The 16,671-nt window shown below is 44.8% G+C and overlaps 1 protein-coding gene across 1 annotated transcript in view; it reads right to left on the reverse strand.

Annotated features, from left to right (window-relative positions):
• The window catches only part of LOC115068260 (proprotein convertase subtilisin/kexin type 5-like), a gene marked incomplete at its 3' end in the record, with an annotated part of 26,218 nt that overhangs the window by 8,285 nt on the left and 1,262 nt on the right, over window positions 1-16,671 (reverse strand). The window contains exons 2-6 of the mRNA XM_029558117.1: window positions 13,978-14,058; window positions 10,766-10,961; window positions 5,990-6,207; window positions 2,976-3,212; window positions 243-467 (exon numbers count right to left, since the gene is read on the reverse strand). Coding sequence (XP_029413977.1) covers window positions 243-467; window positions 2,976-3,212; window positions 5,990-6,026 — 499 coding nt within the window. The remainder of the gene's footprint in view (window positions 1-242; window positions 468-2,975; window positions 3,213-5,989; window positions 6,208-10,765; window positions 10,962-13,977; window positions 14,059-16,671) is intronic.

A 16,671-nucleotide genomic window follows, 5' to 3' on the forward strand; every position in this document is an offset into this window, starting at 1 on the left:
GGAGGAGGAGGACGAGGAGGGCAAGGAGGGCGAGGAGGAGGAGGAGGATGATGACGAAGAAGAGGAGGAGGAGGACAAGGAGGAGGAGGACGAGGAGGAGGATGAGGAGGAGGAGGAGGAGGAAGAAGAAAGAAGTGAATGCTCACCAGGCCTCAGGTTTCATGCCCAGTGGATTTTCAGAGGGAGAGAAAACAAAGAGGCCCTTGAGGCTTTGTTTGATTATTAACTGTGTTATAACTCACTGAGAAGAAAGCTGTCCCCAGGGCAGGTGTAGCACTGGTCCTCAGCCGGCCCTGAGCATCGGGAGCACTTCCTGTGACAGGGCTGGCACCTGTGAGCCCCCTCATCCCAGTACTCCATGGAGGCACACTCCTTGGGCATGCAGGTCTCATGTACCATTGTCAGGCCTTCCTGACAGGCCAGGCAGGTCCAAGATGATATACAGGTCTGGCAGAACTTTTGGCACTCTTCAGACATGCAGGGAAGCAGAGGGTGAGAGAAGGTCAAGTCAGGGTACCATCTAGAAAATGAGTTCCTTTCTCCTGGAGATGTCTAGAGCTTTGTGCCAAGGGTGTGAGGTCATCAGCTGGGTACAGCCTAAAATAGAAACTGCCTGCCCTCCTTCTTCTCTTTCTCCCTACCCTACTCAGACAGGGTCTTAACACACAGCTCAGGTTGACCTGGAACTCACTATATATCACCCAGACAGATCTGGGACTCATGATCCTCCTGTCTTAGCATCCAGAGTGCTGGAATAACAGGCTCAAAGTGGAGCATTTTCATTGCAAAATGAGGCCAATGATGATTTTATTTTTCATGTGATAACTAGAGAGCTGCTGCTTCCTGCAATGGCTCCCTCAGACATGTCTCTGAGGCTCACTACAGTTACCTCACTGCACCCAAACTCTGACACGTGTTCCACAGCAGCAAGGTTACACACCAGGGTATGGCCTTCCAGTCATCAAACAGTCTTCCAGTCATGGCCACAGTCTTTCAGTCATGGCCACAGTCTTCCAGTCATGGCCACAGTCTTTCAGTCATGGCCACAGTCTTCCAGTCATGGCCACAGTCTTTCAGTCATGGCCACAGTCTTCCAGTCATGGCCACAGTCTTTCAGTCATGGCCACAGTCTTCCAGTCATGGCCACAGTCTTTCAGTCATGGCCACAGTCTTCCAGTCATGGCCACAGTCTTTCAGTCATGGCCACAGTCTTCCAGTCATGGCCACAGTCTTTCAGTCATGGCCACAGTCTTCCAGTCATGGCCACAGTCTTTCCTCACCTTCCAGAATTCCTCCAGCTTGTCTAGTATGGCAATTACTGGGACATATTACAATTGCCCAAAGACGAAAGGCCTCTTCTGTGTATTTATGAGTGCCTATGAGAGGGCCTGGCATATAACAGGAGCTTGGTAAATGTGTTAGACAATCAATGAGGAACAGTTCACTTGCCCAGGCTTAGCAGTTGTCACTTTTTCTGTCTAGAATCCTCTTCTCCCAGGTACATGCATTCTCACATGTACAGCTCCCTCCTGCTCTGTAATATCTTTCCTTAGCATCTTTCTTCCTCAACAGAACATGAGTTCCATGAGGACAGGCATTCTGTGTGCATTATTTTCCAGGCCTGGAGGAGCACGCACCGCACAGCAGGCTCCCAGTTTCCTGATGCACTGACACATGGCTTTACGTTAGTGCTAGCGTCTCATTCTATCTGTACAGCAAAGTAAGACTGGAGATGCTAAGTCACTCAGCTGGAAGAGGATAAGATCAACCAGGCATGGTGGCACACATTTGTAATCTCAGTACTTGGCAGATTGAGGCAGGAGGGTAGCTAGTTCAATGCCAACCTGGGATACATAGCAAGACTCCATTTTAGGTGTGGGGAGACAGAACTGGGATAGGAATCCACACCCTTAACAAGTGCTCTTGTTAGTTTTGCCCCAAGGGTTAAGGAAATGTGGTGAGCCATCCTGGGGCATTAGAAAAGTCCTTTTCCCAGAATGCTTTTCTCCCTTGCTTCACAAGTCCTCTCATAATGGACACTTTATTTTTCTGTTTACTGATAACTATAGGAGGTTAAAAAAATCCAAATCCATGCCCAGTTAAAGAATAAGGAGGTACAAGCAACAGCAAACCCTCTCTCCTTTCTTTCTTGTTTATTTACAGGGCAGTACTGAGGATTGAGCCCAGGACCTGGGCCATGCTAGACAAGTGTTTTACTACTGAGCCATACCCTTGGCTCCAGCAGTATCATTCCGCAGTGCGTACTGACACAGTGACAAATGGGAGAAGAATGGGGGCTTAGGAAGGAGAAGCTGAATGGAAGGGGGGGCATTAGGGTAAGAGAGAGTGAAGGGAAGTGACAGGTATGGAGAAAGTCTTCCACAGGACTGTTCACTAATTATATGAACTTCTTGGTAGCTTAGGTCCTCATGGACAAGCATCAGCTTAGAGCATCTTTGAAGGCTCATCCATTCTTAGAATTCTTCACATGGAGAGCCCTTTTTGTTGGGCATGTTCCATTAGATAGTTGATGTGACTAGTGGAATGGACATGTTCGAAACTTGTGAATGATGCATTAAATTTTAATTCCCATGCTGGAGAGATGACTCAGAGGTTAAGAGTACTGGCTGCTCTTGCAGAGGACCCGGGTTCAGTTCCTGGCACCCACATGGTGGCTAACAATCCTCCATAGCTCCAGTTCCAGGGGAATCTAACACCCTCTTCTAACCTCCATGGGCATTGCACAACACTGGTTGTGCAGGCAATACACTCATACACATAAAATAAAAGTAATAAACAACATTAAAAAATCACTTCCCATTAAAAATTGGCTTCGTTGACCAGGAAGGTTAAGGTTGCTATGACAGTTGACGAAGGTGATGTGGAGGCCCTAGAGCCTGCCTTGTGTGGGCACAAACCCACTTCAGCAGGCTCCTCAGGCTGCTGCGTTCGGCCATGCAGCCAGAAGTCCTTACCTTTGCAGTCATCAGTCTCTTCTTCATAGTATGTTCCTGCAGGGCATGTATCCAAACAGAGCCCATTGTAGAGAACCTTGGATGCCTCGGCACAGACCTCACAGTCATCTTCCTTGGGTCCACTGCACATCAAACAATTTTCATGACAGGGGACACAGTGGCCCAAGTCAGGATAGAAATGTTGGGGACAAGACTTGTGGCAAGTGTCATCGTACAGGAAGAAGTCGGCCATGCACTCTGGGGAATGGAAGAGGCGTCAGGTTATCTCCTGGGGTTGGTAAGAAGAATTCATTACTCTTGTGGTGAGCTAGCCCATTTTTCAGCTTTTTGGACTATATGCCTGGGTATATATTTTCCCCTCCACACATTTTCTCAATGTCTAACAAGCCCTATGTTGGGAGGGGGAGTCCATATGTGGTAGCATGATTGGAAGACCCTGGATTTGTGTGCTGAAATGGCCTGCACTTCAGGGGCAAAAAGTTCCAGTGCTGTGGGAGACAGTGACCACAGAGATGCTGGAGATATTACCCTGAACCTGGAAAGGATTCACACATTTTTTTCTTTTTGGTATCTTTCAGACAGGGTCTCCCTGTAGCCCCAGCTGGCCTGGACTTCACTAAGTAGACCAGGCTGTCCTTGAACTCACAGAAATCTGCCTACCTCTGCCTCCCAAGTGCTGGGACTAAAGGTGTGCATTAGTATGCCTGGCATCATTCACAGATTTTTAAAACTATGTCAAGCACCTCAGACTTGATACCACACAGCAAGCATCTAAGGACTGTTGGCTTCATTAATTTTTCATTCATTGGTAGAACAGACCAATGAATAGATGTTTATTTTGTGAGCTGTTCTGTGCTGCTTCTCTTATTTGGGAGGCATCCTGGAAAATACTGTAGAGAATACCAAGAGACTCCTTTGGCTAGGAGAGAACCAGGGAAGGGATTCTGTCTTATCTCAAAATAAGGAAACTGGATAGCTGTCTAGGGAAGTAGCACCAGAGAAAAGAATGTCTGTTCAAGTCATAGTGTTATTCTTTGTTTAAAGTTGCCTAAACTTTCTTTTTAAAAAAAAATTAATTCCATTTATTTATTTGTTTGCTGGTTTGAATGAGAATTGCTACCCTTAGGTTCATGTATTTGAACACTTGGTCCCTGGTTGGTGATGCTGTTTGGGGAGGTTGTGGAACCCTTAGGAGGTGCAGCCTTACTGGAGGAAGTGTGTCATGAGGGGTGGCTTTGCTAATTTAGAATCTCACTCCACTTCCAGCTTGATCTCTGGTTCCTGGTGTGCCAACAAGATGTGATCAGCCAGCTTCCTGCTCCTGCCACCTGCTGCCATACCAGCCCCACCACTGTGGTCACTAACCTCTGGAACTACAAGTTGAAGTACACTTTTTCTTCCACAAATTGCTTTTGGTTGTAGTATTTTATCACAGCAACTAAAAGTAACTATTGCAATGTTGTTTGTTCGGATTTTTGTTTTCTTTTGTTTTGTCTTTTGAGACATGGTCTCCCTGTAGCCCTAGCTGGCTGGAATTCTCTATGTAGATCAGGTTGGCCTCGAACTCACAAAGATCAGCCTGCCTCTGCCTCCCCAGTGCTGGGATTAATGGCGTGCACCATCATGCCCAGCTGCTTGTTTATTTTTCACTTGTGCATGGGCATGCCAGTTCTCTCTCTCTCTCTCTCTCTCTCTCTCTCTCTCTCTCTCTCTCTATGTGTGTAGATCAAAGGGCAGCTTTCAGGAGTCAGTTCTCTTCTTCCATCATGTGTGTCCCAGGGATTGAACTCAGGTCATCAGGCTTGGTGGCACTGAGCCACCTTAATTTTTTCTCATATCTTTATCACTGCTTCTCTAATGGCCTCTGTGGCTTTGTTTTTATTTCGGAGACAGAGTCTCACTGTTGCGGCATCCAGGCTGTCCTTGATCTTCCGGCTTTGGCACCCACGGTGCTGGGACTACAGATATGCATGCATCTTTTACACTAAAATTTCCCCTTCCCACTCTCTGACCCGCCCTCACTCACGGTCTCCTGGTCCTGACGCAGATCGACAAACAGCGTAACACAGTTCTATTTGAATTTTGCATAGTTTATATGACATTGGGAGGGGATGACTTACAAAGAAACGGCTCCTCATAACCCCCATGTCATTCAAGCAGCCCACAATTCCCAATAAAAACTCTGAACACAGAATGGGATCTTCGGGTTCCCAACTATAGCTCTAGTGCCTTGAATAATGCCTCATTATGAACTGACATTCCCAGAAAAATAGCTACACCTGTGTTAAAGAGTCTATGCAGCCAATTAACGGATTAGAGCTTGGATATTATGGGGAGTTGCAAGGTCACAGATCCAGAGTCAAATTCCATTGGTCTCTCTTTAGACCCGTAGTAGTCGTCATTCATTGCCCTCCTCTGTCTCTAACCTAACACCATTGTAACGATTAGGTAAATCCTTTTGGAATGTTTTAACTTATCAGATCATTAGCTTCCACCAACCCTGAAGCTAAGAATATCATCTGATGGCATCTGAGACCTACAGCTGACATGTCCTCCTTTCATCATAAGGTGCCTACTTCATGTTCCCACAAAGCACTTGAAAACTGCCTTGATTTATGACTTTCTTTTGTTCTGTAACCATGAACACTTCATGAAATTGTTACTACATTGAACATAGTATTTAAGGTAACTTGAATCCATGTTCCACTATGGTCACTCATATTTAGTTACAGAATAAACTATCATTTATTACCTCTGAGGTGAGAGCTGAGTATTGTGCTGACATACCTTCATATGCAGTTTAGTGTGTAAGCATGTCTGTACGAACTCTTGTGTGTCTTAGCTTGCAGATTCCACAAGGGGAGGAGGGCATCTTGCCCTTAATCTCCTCCATGATAGGCAGGGGGATAATGAACTTCAGTGGAGGCAGAGAGATTGGTTCTTATGATTCCCAGGTAGTAGCCTCAGTCAATGGCTTGTCAGGGCCAGGCCCCCCTCAGGATGTTCCCAGGTACCTTTGCATGTTTTCTCGTGGATGCAGTCCTGGCACATCTCTGGGCAGTGCTTACATACCCCTTCCACAGCCACATGCCTTTCAGGACAAGCTTCCCAGCATGTTCCGTGGTCCAGGACAAAGTCTCCTTCACAAGAGTGACAGTTGGTGGCATTTCCTTCACACGTTCTGCAAGGGGATCTGCAGCGTTCACAGGCCCCATCTTTTGCATAGAAGCCCCTATGGATGGAAGGGAGACAACAACTGGAAAAGCTGAGATGGGACTCGGCTGCTGACAAAGGAACTCAGACAAAAGGAAATGTTGAGGCTCTTGTCAATCGAAATGAACCCACAAGACTCACTGAGGGAGGGTTCTACAAAACTGTCTAAAACAAATGGGGTAGGCACCATCCTTGGAAACTCAGTTTGCTTAAAAGTAATGGATGTTACTTTGTATATAATTTTCTATTTTCTGATTTCCTATTTATTCCCCAAATTCTCATAACTTTTTATTTCTGTTAGATCTTTACAGTAGAAAATACTTGGATTTAATTGTGTGTGTGTGTGTGTGTGTGTGTGTGTGTGTACCTGTATATGTGTCTCTGTGTGTGTATTAACAGAGATTTCAAAATAGGCCTGGCTCTGGAAACAGCTTTTGGTGTCTGGTGACCATTTAAGAGGTCTGGGACTGAGTCCTCCCCTCTTGTTTTATATCAGCACGCACACACATGTACACACTTATGCATGTGTATGCAGAGGCCAGAAGTTGACATTGGGTGTCTTCCCCATCACTCTTCACATTATTGTTATTATTGGATATTTTTGTTTGTTTTAAGACAGTGTCTCATTGTGTTACTATGTAGCCCTGGCTGACCTAGAACTCACTATGTAGACCAGGCTGGCCCTGAACTCACAGAGATCCACCTGCCTCTGCTTCCCAAGTGCCTAACACTATTTTTTTTAAAATGACTTATTTCATTATTACTTCTGTTTAAAAAGACAAATATTTCCTGGGGTTGGAGAGATGGTTCAGGAATTAAGAGCATTTGTTGCTCTACAGAGAACTGAGTTGGGTTCCCAGTACCATCGGGCAGTTCACAACTACCTGTAACTGCAGCTGTAAGGGATCAGATACCTTCTTCTGGCACTCACACACACTTGGCATTCATTCACACGGACATATAAATAAAATAATAGAAATAAATCTCAAAAAAGGACAAATATGTCTTTAAACAAGGAATGGCAACCTGGCATGGTGGTGCACACACACCCCTGTAACCCCAGAACATAGGAGGTTTAGGAAAGAAGACTCTCAGTTTGAGACCAGCCTGTTTGACTGGTAAAAATAGTCACACGTGTAAAATTGTGAAATTTGAGGTACTAGCCTGATAAATACACATCATGCGAAAAGCCGTGTGGTTTGAGAACTTCACATGCATTTCACAAAAACCCAAGCCACTGCCAGGCAGTACTCAATGAAAGATATTTTCTCCTCCACCAGAGGTTCAAATTTGTTTGTATTTGGTGATTTTTGAACACAGCTTAACTTTTAAAAATATTTTATTTTTATTTTATGTGTATGAGTGCTTTGCATGTGTGTTTGTGTGCACCATGTGCATGCAATGCCTGCAGAGGCCATTAGCTCTCCTGGAACTGGAGTCAGGGTTGTGAGCTACCATGGGGGTGCTGGGAACCCAACCCAAGTCCTCTGCAAAAGCAACAAGTGCTCTTGATCACCGAGACATTTCTCCAGACCCTTATGCCTTAACTTTTTTGTTGCCTTTTTTGTTTTTGTCTTGCTATGTAGGCTGACCCTGAGTTCATGACCCTTCTGTCTCAGCCTCCCGTGTGCTGTTTCATTGTTTTTAAGACAATCAGCAATGTACATAGGTGACTATTTCAGTTTTCTTTAATGAACATCTACCACACTGGAAAAAGCAGTATCCACTATAGTTGATCTCATTTCTGAATGTCTAGATGCCATTTCATTGTCTATTAGGGTCCTATTCCACATCTTAATACTGTTCGAAGCAATATGGGAAATTTCTTAGAATAGTAGTAACTCTCTCAAGAGAATCTTCGTCTTCTATGTTCCACAGACTTCTTCTCTGCTTTTCTTGTGAATACAAAGCTGATGGCGCATGTGCATAGTCTCAGCTACTGTGGAAGTTGAGGTGGGAGAATCACGTGAGCCCAGGAGTTTGGGACCAACCTGGGAAACACTGAATCCTTGTCTCTTAAGAAATGAAAGATGGGGCCTCCATGGTAACCAGATCACACTACTCAAAACAGAAGTCACACTCTGTGTCCTGCAGCCTGCCAGATTTCCAGACCATTCTCTGGATTTCTTACTGCTCAAGGATTACAGAATTACAGTGGCTGCTGTGTTCTTCAGCACCCCATTTCTCCCTAAGAATGGTTCAACCTCCCACTGCCCCACAACAGCTATCCATGCTGTTGTGATACACTTCTGTCAGTCAGCAGCTGTTTCTGTTAGCAGATTGACTACTGGGTTGTTAGCAGTATCACAGTGCTCATGTTCAAATAACTTTATGTAGCAGCCTCACACTATGCAACACCTCCAAGAAGGGTATTGCGTAAACATTTCCTCCAAATCAAAACATTCCATCCTGGCTTATATAATGGAGGGAAGCACCTTAAGACTCAGGAAGTTCTAAAGAGGTACTGTTAAGACTCAGAAAGTGAACAGCTCAGAAGTTTCAGGAAGTCAACAAAACTTACCAGATTTACAAGGCCTCTCTCTCCAGTTACATAAACAGTGAGACTGCTAAGGAGAGGAGACCCTCAAAACTGTCTAACCGCCTGCAAGCTGTGCAGAGAGTTCCTGGGTCCCAGCTTTCATGAGTCGTCACCCATGCTGCGTGGGCTTTTGGTGATGTAGCTGTTTTGAGCTGTCCATGCTCTTGTAAACAACCCCTCACCTATACTCCTAAAATAGCAACATACTCATTGGTTCCCCAAGTTGGACTTTGGTGGTATCATTACTTTGGTCTGTCATTGGTTCCCCATCTGGTGTGAGTAGATGTTTACTCATGTCTCCCCAGAAATAGTGCCACACAACAAAAAGTGCAGTACGATAAGATATTTTGAGAGTGACCAGATTCACAGAACTTATTATACTATATTGCTATAACAGTTCTATTTCATTATTAATCTTTTAATATGTCTAAGTTGTAAATTTGCCAGCCAGGGAGGACAAATCAAGGAAAGTTCAAGAGCAAAATGGAAGGATGGGGCTTCTGATGACCTCGGTGGCCACTGTCGTTACCACGTGGGGCTTCCTAACTTTGTCATATGACAGAATCGTCATTTTGCCAGGTCATTTTGCTCCGAATTTTGTCACTTCTTGCTTTTTGTAAAAGCACCTCCTGTTTGCTATTCTCATCCCTCTCAGGAGAATCCTGTTGGTAGGAAGACTAAGAGAATTATAAACTAAGAGACTGAGAAAGCCACAAGAATCAATAAACAGGATCTTATTAACAAACATTTATTATTTGTAATTCATAACTCACCTATTTTAAAATTTAGACGAGCTTCACATCACAACTTCACTTTTGTGATGGAGAAAAGAGCTGACATGTGATTATTAATACAAGGTAGGAAAAGAATAGTCAGGCACCACACAACTCTGATTTGGTCATCGATGGACCTTGTACATGTCTGTCTACACTGTGTAGGCTTGGTGTATAGTAGATTATACTATCCAGGTTTGTGTAAGAACACTGTGGTGTTCACCCAATGATCTAAGTGCCTTTCTAAGACTATAACCCCATTGTTGCGCAAGCTGTATGACAGTTTTCACCAAAGTAAAAATATATGTATTGACAGTAGAAAGCAATTAATACAGAGACCCACAACTGGTCAACATGCAGAATAAGAGACTGCAGAGTGCTCAGCCCTAAATGGGACATCTATATCATACCTTTCTCCAAGGCTTGGGGAACTTAGGGGAACTTAGTGGAAGGGTGGGGGGTAGGGGGTAGATTTTAAGAACCAGAGGTGATGGAAGCCTACAAGGAAACAGTGTTTTCCAGACAGCAGGGCAGTTGCACATACGAATTCACGGCAATTGTGACAGCATGCACAAGACCTGTTCAAGCTCAAGCCAGACAAAATCCCATCATGGAGTGGGGAGATGGCCATGAACTCCCACCCCTAGTTGAGGAACAGTTGGCAGTTGATATCTTCTGGGAGAGGAAAAACCAGTTTTCTTTAAGGGTTGTGACCCTGATAAGTCAACTACAATCCAGGGCAAGTTCCACACAATTGAGATTTGGGCAATACATATTGGAGTTTGATTGGGGGGGTAGGAAATTGGGTAGATAGGGAAGTGGGGTTAGATCTGGGAGGAGTTAAGGGGAAGGGGAATGTGATCAAAATAATCAAAATACACTGTATGAAATTCTCAAAGAATTACACACACACACACACACACACACACACACACATATATATATATATATTTAAGCCAGGCATAGCGATATACACCTTTAATCCCAGAAGTGGAGGCAGATCTCTATGATATCAAAACTAGCTTGGTCCATGTAGGCCAGCTGGGGCTATAGGGAGACCCTGTCTCAAAAAGAAAATTAAAGAAAATGCATGCATTGAAATATTACAGGGAGAAGTGGGCACCTGGCTCTGTGTAGTTTTGACTGCTGAGGCCCACAGTCAACATAGGGCATCATGTGGGTGCTCTAACAGATGAGAGAGAGCTCTTTGGTGAAAAGGAAGAAATTTCCCCCAGGTATTATGCGAAAGGAAGGAGGAAACTTACTCAGGGCACCCGTGGAAGCACCTGCCTTCATGCAGGAACAGAGGGCGATCCGGCTGATTCAGGCACCTTTGGCAAAGATTGGCTCCAGAACAAGAGGCACAGTCCTCGGAACAGTTTTCACAGCTGCCACTCCTGACTGAGGGCCATGTGCCTTGTGGACAGGAGGAAACACATGCCTGCAGCAACAGGTATGCCCCTGGAGATCAGGGAAGAAGGCAGAGAACAGCTGTCACGGTTGGTCCTAACACCATATATGTCACTCAAATGACTCATGCCCACAGTGGCTTTATCTTAAAAACTTCAAAGACCAGGAATGTGGAGCACTTATTTCAGGCTTTCAAAATATTAGTGGTGCTCAGTCCTCCCAGATGCACTCATCTTTTGGAAGGAAATTGGTGCTACAGAGCCTTGGCTCTCCTTCTACTTGAGCTGACGTAACACTCTGGTCACCCCAGGGCCTCCCTTTGCCCTGCTGCTGATCAGCTCTGTCTTTTATGTAGTCACAGGAGAGGAAGCACCATGGGGTCTCCTCTCCTGCCTCCCCATACCTGTCTGTGGTAGATGTGGCTTTTTCATTTGCCTTCCCCTAAATACATGCTTCATCCCTTACATATGTTTAACTGAAAAGCAAGTATCATTATAAAAAAAAAATGGGGCTGGCAAAATGGCTCATTGGGTAAAGGAACTTGCTGCTGAGCCTGGAAAATGGAGCTCAGTCCCTGGAACCCACGTGGTGGGAGACCCGAGTCCTGAAAGCTGTCCTCTGACAGCATGGCACACACACACACACACACACACACACACACACACACACCACCACCTCCACCACCACCAACAACAAATAAGTTTTAAAAAGTTAAGGGGCTGGGGAGGTAGCTGCTAGTAAAGTGCTAACCATACAAGCATAAGGACCTGAGTTCGATCCCTAGAAGCCATATAAAAATCTGAGTGTAGGCGTTAGTCAGCCTGCGTGGTTGCAGGCGCCTACTCCCAGCTGTAGCTGTCACTGCTGGCTGCCATGAAAAAAAAATCTGAGTGTAGTAGCTGAAGGAAATTGGCACAACATAGGACCCCTGACACAGAACGTGTGGTCCCTGGCCATCCAGTTCTATATTGGGCACTTCCTCTTGCCCTCTGTCTGGGTGTCCAGACAGGCCACATAGACAAGTCCCAGGAGAAATCACAAAAATGGCCAAAAATAAATCTCCCCCCAGCAGCAGCTGTCCCCCCAAAATCCCCTTATAGCTACTGCCCCTATATAAGACCCTGACCAGCCCTATGTCCAGTCTCCATCCCATGGGAATGTTGTTGCCCCTCCTGTGCTAATAAACACGGTCTAGTGTGTTGCAGTCAGATGTGGTCATTTTCTTTCTCTCCTATTGTTCCTGTATTCTGCCTCCAAAATCTAATAGTAGCAAGTGCTTATAATCCCACCGTTGCTGAGGTGAAGCAGGAGACTCCCAGGGGCTCACTGGCTGACCAGCCGGTCCAGGTGAATTGCTGAGCCCCAGACCAATGAGTGACCTGCTTTAAAAACAAGCAAACCAACCAACCAGGGGAGGGAGAGAGAAAAAAGAAACAGGGACAAAAACAAGGTGGACAGCCATCCTGAGGAACAAAGTCTAAGGTTGACTTCTGGCCTTCACATGCATGTGAAGATACATATGCACGTGTAACACCCACTCCCACACACATACTGATGGTGCAAACACATACATTAAAAATTTTTTAAATAGGGTGGGCGTGGTGGCTCATGCCTTTAATCTCAGCACTCAGGAGACAGAGGCAGGCAGATCTCTGTGAGTTCAAGGCCAACCTGGTCTACATAGTGAGTTCTAGGCCAGCTGGGGCTACAGGGAAACCCTGTCTCAAAAAGACAAAAAAAATTTTTTTTAAATAACATAAAGATAAAAAACCTGTTTCAGAATCATCTCAACTCCAAAATTCTGAAAAATACTGTTTTTCTTTTGAGTGCCACCTTTTATAGGATCATCATTTTGGTATATCTAATTATTTTAAATTCTGCTTTGACAGACGGTGCTACCACAGTCCCCTTTACTCATGGTTTTGCCTTCTAAACTCCCCGTTAATTGATGTCAACCAAGGTCAAAAAAATTAAATGAAAATTTCAGAAGTAAAATTTCCTAATTTATAAAAACTTTTATTACAGTGTATTGCTATATTTTCCCATTTTATTATTAGCTATTGTTAATTTCTTATCATGCCTAATTTATAAATTAATCTTTATCATAGGAATGTGTTATGAGAAAAATGGTGTAGACAAGATTTGGCGCTATTAGTGGTTTCAGATCTCCAGGAAGAGCTGGAACAAATTCCCAGAGAATAAGGAGGCTGACTGGCGACTGTCTGGGACTGTGCTTTGAGGGCTGACTACATTAACACTGCACATTCCCTCTTGGCTTTTCTAAGGCTCATTAGATAGGAGCATTGCAAGCTTTATGTTAATGTCATGGATTAGGAAACTGTGCTACTGCTAATGTTTTCATGGAGAAGGAAAACAAAGGTGTTTTGAAGGAGCTATCATGCTGCCGGCCTGTCCTTCCCTCCTGGTCACTAAATTCAGTGCCAATGATGAAGGAAGCCCCAGTCAGTGCCTTATCCTCACACATCCTCTACCCTGAGTTCCCTTGACCATTTAGAAAAATTATGATTTGCCCGAGTTTATGTGCACCACATTCGTGCAGGCACACCAGGAGACCAGAAGTGGGCGTTGAATCCCCTGGAACTACAGTTACAGGTGTTTGTAAGCAGCCAGATGTGGGTGCTGGGGAACAAAGTCAAGTCTTCTGTAAGAGCAGTATGCGCTCTTAACTACTGAGCCATCTCTCTGGCCCGCAAGTTCTCCTGCCTTGGATATGTCTTACAAGAACAAGGGGCCCTAAAAATGTCAAGCATCCATAGATCCCAGCTAATTCTTCACCAGGTCAGCCCAAGACGTCATCGTGCTTTTCGAGCAAGAAGCATTCTTTGTTCTTAGAAGCCAACTTTTATCACTGGTCACTGTTTGGTTCCCTGTGTCTATCCCCAGCAGCCTGCATAATGGGAGCATAAGTTGGGACTCAATCAATGCCCTACAGCCTCTGAACACAGTAGACCAGTGCCATACAGGCTCTGAACACAGAGCCACCAATGACAGGAGTGACAGTGGACAGGCCCAGCCACCACCATTTCTCCTCACCCTCCACACTGACCTTTTGGACATGAAGTGCAGAGAGTTTCAGATCCACTGCAGGTTTTACAAGAAGGATGACAAGGCTGATGTCTCAACACATCTGTATGGGCAAGAAACAAGTCAGACCTGGCCTTGGAAAGGCCTTGGTGTTAGAGTGATGGAAAGACTGTGCGGTAACTCAGCTCCTTTCCTGCCCCAAACAGATTTTTTTTCATTTTAAATTAGCTAACTGCTGAAAACCGCCCATCGCTAATATGCAGAATTTGTTCCCCTTTCCCCTTACTTTTTCACTGGAGACTGATTATTAAAACTTTCTTTGCAATCTTGCAGTGCCAGAGAGTGTGGCATCTCACAGGACAGTTGTAATACTCCAGGGATATTTGAACCAACAAACGGTGTGCTTTCATGTGTTCAGTCTGTGCAGTGTGAGTGTCTAAGTGTTCGCACTCTCTCTCCAAGAGCTTTTGAGGGAAGGCCTTTCAAGGATGTTACCTCAGCAACCTCATGGGACAGTTTCAGACACAGTCTCACCAACCCTATGCAATATGTACTGAGATCTTCTCAGGGGAAATTTAGAAAGGAACCAGTGATCCCAAGTGCCTTGACAGGCACTCGTTATGACCCTCTAGTATGACCCTCTAGTACTTGTTATGGCAGGCACTCGTTATGACCCTCTAGTATGACCCTCTAGTAGCCTTCCTTTCTGTTTCCCTCCTTGTCTTGTCCTCTATTCCCTTCCTTGGAGTCAATCTGGCATCAATGGCTCTCCTCACACCTGCCTTCAGATCCCAGCTATGCAGCTTATGGGTAGGGTAACCATGGATACAGTCATTAAACTCTCAGAGTCCTATTTTGCATGTCTCTAAAATGAGAGAAAATGGTTCCTCCCTTGTAGAATGAATGTGAAGTGCAGTGAGGCAGTGTGTATAAAGTGCTTACTTAACACAGTACTCAGTGAGGTAGAGTGTGTGAAATGCTTAGCACAGTGCTCAGAAACACTGCTCCACCTGGCCCCTTTCCTTTTCTTGGACTGCCACTCTCCCACCCCATTTCTGAGGCCTCTTATATTTCTCTTTTCTTTTACTTATTGTTATTTATTTAGGTATATTTTTGAGTCAGGGTCTCCCTGTAGCTCTAGTTGGCCTGGAACTTGCTATGTAGACTAGGCTGGACTCTGTCTTATAGAGATCCACCTGCCTCTGCTCCCCCTCCCCCAAGTGCCCCTCAAGGCATGCTCTACCATGTCTAGCTTTCTATTTCCTTTTTAAAAGATTTATCATTTTTAAATATTTTATTTATTATTTTTATTTTATGTGCATGAGTGCATTGTCTGCATGCATGTGAGTGCAATGGATGTCTTGCTCGCATGTATGTGAGTGCGCCCGTGTTGTGCAATGCTGGCAGAGGACAGAAGAGGGTGTCATAATTTCCTGGAACTGGAATTACAGATGGTTGTTAGCCACCATGTGGGTGCTGGGAATTGAACCTGGTCCTCTGCAAAAGTAGCCAGTGCTCTTAACTGCTAAGCCATCTCTCCAGCCCCTCTTTCCTTTTCTTAGTGCACACTGGGACAGGCACCTGGAGGCCTGGCTTGATTTCTATGATGGCACTTTTGGTTATAAAGCTGCTGAACCTTGCTTTAGAGGAGACGAGGGAGGAATAAAGATGGACATAGAGATGCAGATGTAATTGTGGATATACACATACATATGCACATTTAAAGAACACACAACAATGTGCTTAAGCTCATATAATACACACATATGTGTCTAAATTACTGTCTAAGCTGCCATGCTGAACAGCAAGATTTTCCTAGTTTGGAAAGATGTTTGTCCTGGCTTTCCAGTGTATGCTTAAAGCTGATGATTGACTGATGTACCCCGCCCCCATTAGGGGGAACTGCTAAGCGCTAACTGGCCTATGTAGAACCTGTGACCTGTGACCACAAATGTCACAGACGTCCACATGGCTCCCAGAATGAGGGATTCTGTCCCTGGGCCTTTTCCACTTAGTGATAGCACTTAACCCTAAGAGAAGACAGCAGAGGGCAGCAGCACAGTGACACACACACTGAGCGACTGACAGACTTTGCTAAAGACTGACCTCACAGTGAATTCCTCAGCCAGAGCCAGGCAGAGCCGCGCTGTGTCTCACCACAGGCTGACTTTCTGTGGCTGTTCTCATTTTATACTAAAATGTCTTACTTGAAAAGAAAAGATTTTCATTTTTTCATATATTTTTGAAATTTAATGGCTATCTACATACATAGGAAGTTATCATTACATGTATTTAAATTAACATTCTGGAAATTACTATTTTACTTGGAATGTGTGGTATGGAACTTGCAATGTTCCAATATGTCCAGCAGAGGGAGCTCTTTGAAAGCAATTCACAACCATTAGGCAGTAAAGTCATTTTACAAAAGATTTTTAAGATCTCCAGATAGGCTGACTAGACTCCGGTGGATGAACTTGCATTGAAGGATAGCTGGTACAAATGCTCGGCCATATAGGACTTAATATATATGGCAGAATACATGCGGGCTGGTGGGGAGGTGGGGGAGGGGCATGGACGGGGAGGGGGTCAAAATTTGATTAAGAAATACTGTATGAAATGCAAAAAAACTGTGTGTGTGTGTGTGTGTGTGTGTGTGTGTGTGTGTGTGCGTGCGTGCGTGTGTGTGAGCGGTTAGTGCCAATCTCAAGTAAAAGAG

The sequence above is a fragment of the Nannospalax galili genome, unplaced genomic scaffold (assembly GCF_000622305.1).
Source record: "Nannospalax galili isolate Female #2095 unplaced genomic scaffold, S.galili_v1.0 scaffold10449, whole genome shotgun sequence".
NCBI lineage: Eukaryota > Metazoa > Chordata > Mammalia > Rodentia > Spalacidae > Nannospalax > Nannospalax galili.